Here is a 7,500-nt window from a genome sequence, read left to right on the forward strand (position 1 = left end):
GGAGGTTAACCTGTCGGGGATGGGTTTGTGCGTATTAGGAAGCTGTTGGTTCTTTGTTGTTTGTACGGGCAATATTTCCTCTACTCTGATGGTGCATCCTGAATTAAGTATTTGGTAACTATATACTCCGAGGATAAAATATATCAGTACTGTACTGAAACTTCAGAGAAGAATTTGTTAGGGCCCTATTTGTGTTGTATTAACCCACACAGGACGGGTGGTACAGCATGTGTACCGCGCATTCAAAAGCCCAGTTGCCGGGCGGCACAGTATTGTGCCAGCCATTCAATTGATTTAGGCCTAATAATTCGAACGCCCCGGCATTTGGACATTCAAGGCTAGAATTCCCCCGTCGGGGATGGGTTAATGGGATTATTGGAATCTGTATTTGGTATTTTTTCTGTCTAGAATAACTGTTATTTAGAATCTTGTAGGGATGCAGTATAACATCAGGAATTGATATTTCTAAGGCCCATAAATAAATATTCATAATATAAATTAAATGATTCACCAGAAATTTAACCCGTTAACGACGGATGACGTGTTTTTTTGTCATACATGACGCAGGACCTCTTGCCTGACAATGGGCGTCATGGCGTTCGGGGATTCTTGATCACTATGTTATTTTATTGTACTGTAAGTAATGAGTGAGTGATGTTGACAATTGCAGTCATAATTATTATAACTGCCGTAATAATAAGCAAAATGGTTTTCAACTCACTTACAAAACCTAGATGGCACCACTTTCTTCTAGCACCAGCAGGAGAGAGAGCCTTGAATGGCACCCATCTACGGTCTCTAGCAAGCACTATCTCTGTAGAGTGATGGCACATCGCAAGTTGCCAACCTCTTGCTCTAAAGTACCGCAGATGAAAGATGTGCAGACAGGGCGAGAGGAGGAAGGTGACTCACACCATGCCCAATGCATACAATGTGACCCTGTGCCAGTATGGATGCCTTTTATTGTGGCACTCACTGTCAAAAGCACAAGTTTCCTTCCTCTTCCCAACCTCTTCATTTTGGATGGTTATAAGTTTCGTGTTTGTTCGTGACAGCACAGAAATACGAAAAAATAAAGTTGCTTTTTTGTCCCCCCTAAAACAGTAATACTTCTATCACATTGAGTGTAAAGAAAAAAAAATGAGTTGATATGGACCCTGAACTACAATTTTAGTCAACTGCAGAATTGATGGAGCCTGTGATATGACAGATATAAATTTCTAAAAATAGTAAAACACACAAAAAACAAAACACAAAAATGTCTCTAGCTCTACAATGAGTGACTAAAAGGGAGTGGGAAAAATCAAATTATGTTGCAGAAGCTGCCTCGATCAGAAATAAAACTCATCCTGGAGCCTGTATAAGCAAATCTATCCCCCGTCGGCAATGGGTTAAGAAACAGAGCTTCTGGATATTAACCCACTCATGACGGGGGCATTCCAGCCTTGAATGTCACAATGCCGGGGCTTTCGAGTGCTTAGGCCTAAATCAATTAAATGGCTGGCACAATACTGTGCCGCCCGGCCACTGGGCTTTTGAATGAGCGGTACAGTACTGTACCACCCGTCCAGAGAGGGTTAACAAGAAAAATATATTCTAGTAAAATTATCTAATTTTTGATTTTTTTTTCAGTAGTATTTTCTCTTCTCTGGATCGACAAAGTCAATAATTTCAAATCTCACAATGATGAAATATCACATCCAAAGATAGGGATGCATTTGTGTGAGAAAATGGAGTTATCAATTCTATTTCTGTTCATCTTTTCCCTGTTCTCAGACCCTTTTATTTTAAATGAAATATTTTGTATATACAATCTTGAAAGACAGGAATAGGAATATAAAATGAAAAGTTGAAAATCTGGTATTTTCTCTATAAAAAAAAAAACATATGTATATTAAATTGAAAAGCTAAAATTAACACTGAGAGACAGAATAATTGTATTGAAATCAAGTTTTCCAATGAACTACAGAAATCCCACCCATGAAATATCCATAAACATGTTACTATCAAAATATCACACACATACTTCTCATAAATCATCTTTCATAATCAGCTCACCTTCAGGGTTACAATTCTAGACTTAGGGTCCCTTATACTGGGGGAAGAGTGGACATACGAACTCCTAGCCATCGTCACGGGGAAGTTTTTCTCTTGCTTCTCGGTATTTTCGAGTCCAGCTGGCCAGGGTGTGCAGAATTCTGGAATGAAAAAATTAATGACTGATTTTGTATTTCTATCTTACTGAACAATATAAAGAGAGATAATAGATGGGATGATAAACTACTGATAATGTTATTTTAATTAATAATGGTGAAGATGATTCAGATGTTTAGGATGGCAGTAAAGTAACAAAAAAGAGGCAATAACATACACACACACACACACACACACACACACACACACACACACACAGACACAGACACAGACACAGACACAGACACAGACACAGACACAGACACAGACACAGACACAGACACAGACACACACAGACACAGACACAGACACAGACACACACACACACACACACACACACACACACACACACACACACACACACACACACACACACACACACACACACACACACACACACACACACAAAAAAAAAAGCAAAGAAAAAAAAAAAAAAAATATATACATACATATATATATATATATATATATATATATATATATATATATATATATATATATATATATATATATATATAAAACACCAAGACATAAGTTTGAGGTGTAAACTAAAACAAGGATACAACTTTGCATTCCTTCTATCATATCTACTGTCCATTTCCTATACCCATTATCTTTTCCCATTTCCATCTCTGGCCAAAGTTTTCCAGTGAAGAAGGAGTCATCATTTTCTAAATTTTACCAAGAGAGAGAGAAAACCTGAACCCCATGCGAATAGGTATCATCACATACACAACGTCTTCAATTAGGCCTAAAAGACGGGAGTTAATGCATACATGATACATCAAAAACTGCTAACAGATGACGTGCACTCACATTTATGATGTAACAGTGATAATTTCAGAGCTACATCTCTCAAAAGTCAGCCTAAACCCTTGCTTTGTGATGGATTTAAGAGAAAATGTTTATTAGGCAAGTCTGTGCTGCCAGAAGGGCAGAGAAAACATTTTCCCCATCCCTCTAAGTTTGAGCAAGTGCTCGCAGCGTCACATACCCCGTCCGCAATTTGTAAATGATATCAATACTTCAAAATACAAAATAGATACTGATGAAAGGCTCATCTTTCTATACTACAAATTAATTAACATGCTAATTCACTTTCTCATCTCATTATCTTTCTTTTATTTTACTTTTAGAAAATTTGTATGACAATCTTGCTGAGAAAAACATAAGTTCATTATAGACAAATAAAATATTGAAAATATGGCAGAATGTTGTCTGTCCTTTAAGGAACTTTAATATTCATTTCCACCTTTCAAAAAACGTGCACAACACTCTACAATTATGTCACAAGACAGAGAGAGAAGTAAAGAGAGAGTAAAGAAAGGTTGGAAGAAAGAAAACTCAAAATAGTGATTAGATACAAATGAATATCAGCAATATTGACGTTCCCCAAGTCCTACAAGCCCACACTCACTCTTGAGAGCCTCGCACTGCCTCTCAATAACGGGGGGCGTCAGGTGGAGGAAGTTGGGTATCTTCATGAGCTCTGCGTTGCCCCACTTGTCAGGAGGAGCTTGGCCCTTCGCTGGGTACCCCTGACGCACAGCAAGGGGAACAGTGGCAGGGTGGAAGGAGCGGGCAGCAGGCCACACAGTCCCCCAGTCCTGATCGGTTGCCTGGCGTTTGTACCTGGAGGATGGATAGGGGAGTTCGGTCAGCTTGTGTTGTTGGGTAATTATTGCATGAGATAAAAGTTGTGGTTTTAACAGTCTTTTTTTTGTGAAATATGTAGATATAAATTCTAGGACACATACAGACATAACACACATACATGTACACTCACATAAACACCCACACTCACACACATTAGATTTTAGACTACCCGTGATAGATTTTGGAATGTGAATGGTTAATAGTACTAAACACAGTTAATCAAAAGGCCTAAACTTTTCCCTGTCAGTGCTTATAACTTTATGTAAGAAATAAAAACATGATATGATTGCATGATCATCCTCTTATTTTTTTTGCATTCTAAAATAGCTTTTACTTTAAATAATAACCTGGAATACGTATGAAAATCCTATGTAAAAAGTGAAAACTATATAACTTATCATCATAAATAAAGATTTGACTAATCATGAAATACATAAACAGATCTAAAAATAAATAATAAAAACTCTCGACTCATTTTCAATCCAAGAGGAAAATGTAGACTCACCTTGGGGGTAGTGTGGGCATCTCCCTCTGTATCCTCTGAGCCCGACGTTGCATTTTCTTCCCTCCGAGCTCAAGGGTTCGGAATTCTTCATCCTCTGCAAATTTACAGAAGGGATTTACATTCAAAGTAATTAATGATAAAATACCGCATTCGGTATGTTTTATGAAATATTGTACTGTTCTCACCAACTATCAATAATACATATTTGTGTAAAAAATAAGAGGTATATAAAAAAAACAGTAAATATTTCCTATAAAATTATAGGAAATGCAATCATATATATCAATTCATATTTGCAATCCCGTTTCAGACTACCTGTCATTCACACTTCGTACACCTAAAACTTACTCGCCAAATTACTCGCCTTACTCACCTAATTTATTAGTTATTTTGGGAAGTACATAATGTCATTGATCTATCCAAAGGTTTCAGGCTAGATAGTTTGCCAAATGAGTGACTGTGCCGTTTTGTCTTTCAGAAATCCTGCAACTACGGATATTCAAATGCACAGCTGGTAATTTCCTTGACCTCAAAGCTTGGAGTCATACAGCAAGCACGCTCCTTTCCTTACTAGAAGGTTGACTATTTCAGTTGTGACATGAGTGTTTGTTATATTTTGGCAAATTCATGATGAAATTTATCTCAAAGGTTCTTAAAAGTTCTTACAGAAAATTGAGTTGATAGCCATGGTGTGGGATATTTGGTATTTGAATATGAAGCTGCAACTAAGGCGGTTTACCAGAAGATGTCCTGTTGTGGGTAAGCAATTGAAACCATGATCGCACATTGCAAATGATCTAATTTGGGGTTTATTTGCCTTTTTACAATTATCATATAAATATATATATATATATATATATATATATATATATATATATATATATATATATATATATATATATATATATATATATATATTGTGTGTTTGTGTGTGTGTGTGTGTGTGTGTGTGTGTGTGTGTGTGTGTGTGTGTGTGTGTGTGTGTGTGTGTGTGTGTGTGTGTGTGTGTGCATACATAAGATAATAATAAGCATAAAATCAAGTCTACTTTGTCATTTTTAAATAGAACGAAGGTACCATAATAAGGTTAGAGGAATAAATGAACACTGAAACAATTGCAAGAAAAATAATTCCAGTACGAAGAAAAATAATCACTCTTGTTCTAATTACCGTTAATGCCTGCCTTCTAAATACTGATGAATGATAATTTCCAATTCCAAAGAAACGTTAAATATTGAAAAAATAATTAAAACGAAAATAACAAATCAAAAATCTTAAACGTTTAATTATTTTTCTCTTGTACCCCTTCATCTCACCTGCTATTGCCTTAGACTCTGCCTGATTAGTCGCAGATATATGAAGCCTGCAAGCTGGTGCACTTCGAAAGAGCTGTTGAAGTGCAAAATCAGAGAGTAATCGACATTTTAGTGACATTTTTGTCGCGGTTTCAAGACGAGGAATCATGAGGGAGATGCTGGCCAATAGACGAAAGAGCTGTTGAATTATACAATGTAGAATCCGATATTCTTTTGTTTCGTGTATTCTTTCCGATAGATAATTTTCTTCATATGGTTTTGCGATATAATGTAGTAAGAATTATTTATTTACTTCATATTTTTCGGAATTCTATCAGGAGTATTTACATAAAAATGATTATATTCGGTAACGTTTAAAATCACAAAATATTTACGACTTGATTCGTCTATCGGATTTTGATCCTCTTAAAGATCAGGATTTCGTCGTCTATAGTGTTTACATGAGCAGACGAGTTGTTGGTTTTCTTTGACTTTGAAAGTGAAACTATTTTATTTTTGCGGTTTTCCTCTATCTAATTGGAAATGTTTAATTTTTTTGATTGTTTGTCTATCTACTCGTTTTATCAGTCATATAACTACCCGTTTATTTGCACATTGTCTGTTTATCAGTTTATCACTACTTGTTTGTTATTTTTTATTATCTCATTTTCTTATTTACCTTTACATCATTCTTATCCTTAAGAAAGATCATCATTTTTTTGTTATTGTAATTATTATTACTTTAACTCATGACTATTTTTGTCACTATTATAAGCATAATTATTATCAATGTTGTAATTTTATCCTTATTCTTGTCTTCATTATTAGCAATAATACTATCGTTATCACCATTATCATTGTTATTAGTAGTATTAGTTATATTACTATTATCCTTATCATTATTGTTATTATCAGCATTATTATTATTGTTACTGGTATCACTGATGTTATCAATACCATCATTTTCATTATCATCATATTGTTATTATCATGACAATGATAATGATGATAATTTATATCATCATAAGTATCCTTATTACTAACAGCATAACCTTTATCATTATCATTATGATTATCACCTCAATCGAACTTACATGTGGCTAAGTAACCGATCTGGATTATTAATTAATTTCCTGGTAAACTGGTTTGTGAGCACAATAATTGTCATCAGGATAACACTGATAAAATCCCAAGTTAGGTCACCAAAGGTCAGTTGGTTAGATGAGCAGATTTCGTTGCCAATCATCATCTTGGAGAACACCAGCCCGTCTACGATTCACTTCAAGAAATGGAACTATAATGTCAAGGTATGTCTAATTTACTCGTCATACTATAGCCACCGGTACAAAGTCAGGCGAAATTAGCCACACCCCTTATTTATCCGCGACCAATCGCAATCCCGTTTCACGATGGAAGCAAGATAGGCAAGTAAATGTGAAGGTCCTGATTGGCTAGATGGGGAGAAGTGGTGACGAGGGGGTGGGGCTAATTTCGTCTGACTTTTTGCCGTGACTATAACAAATACTTACGAGTACCTACTAATGATAGATTCATTGCCCTATGTATTATGTATTATTTTTTACTTACTAATGATACATTTCTTACTTACTAATGATACATTTCTTACTTATTAATGATACATTTCTTACTAATAATACATTTCTTACTAATGATACGTTTCTTGCTTACTAATGATGCATTTCTTACATGCTAATGAGGTGTTTCATATTAATGATGCATTTCTTTAAAAGATAAATGAGGGTAGCGCACTATAAGAAACTTTTTTGTTGTATTTACATTCGTTTTCACCCGCTCCACATTTTTTTCTTTTTCGTTTCATGCCTTTTCTTT

At 35.3% G+C, this 7,500-nt stretch overlaps 1 protein-coding gene across 1 annotated transcript in view; it reads right to left on the reverse strand.

The window, feature by feature from the left end:
* mRpS35 (mitochondrial ribosomal protein S35) overlaps window positions 1-5,855 on the reverse strand; it is a 9,413-nt gene extending 3,558 nt beyond the window's left edge. Inside the window, exons 1-5 of the mRNA XM_086534537.1 lie at window positions 5,671-5,855; window positions 4,355-4,448; window positions 3,611-3,825; window positions 2,059-2,198; window positions 1-10 (exon numbers count right to left, since the gene is read on the reverse strand). The exon at window positions 1-10 is cut by the window's left edge and continues 170 nt beyond it. Of these exons, the coding sequence (XP_086390663.1) occupies window positions 1-10; window positions 2,059-2,198; window positions 3,611-3,825; window positions 4,355-4,448; window positions 5,671-5,818 (607 nt within the window). The 5' untranslated portion in view covers window positions 5,819-5,855. The remainder of the gene's footprint in view (window positions 11-2,058; window positions 2,199-3,610; window positions 3,826-4,354; window positions 4,449-5,670) is intronic.
* Window positions 5,856-7,500: the final 1,645 nt, after the last annotated feature.

Source organism: Penaeus japonicus, unplaced genomic scaffold (assembly GCF_977035675.1).
Source record: "Penaeus japonicus unplaced genomic scaffold, GWHDUDI00000001_assembly GWHDUDI00000041, whole genome shotgun sequence".
Lineage (NCBI taxonomy): Eukaryota > Metazoa > Arthropoda > Malacostraca > Decapoda > Penaeidae > Penaeus > Penaeus japonicus.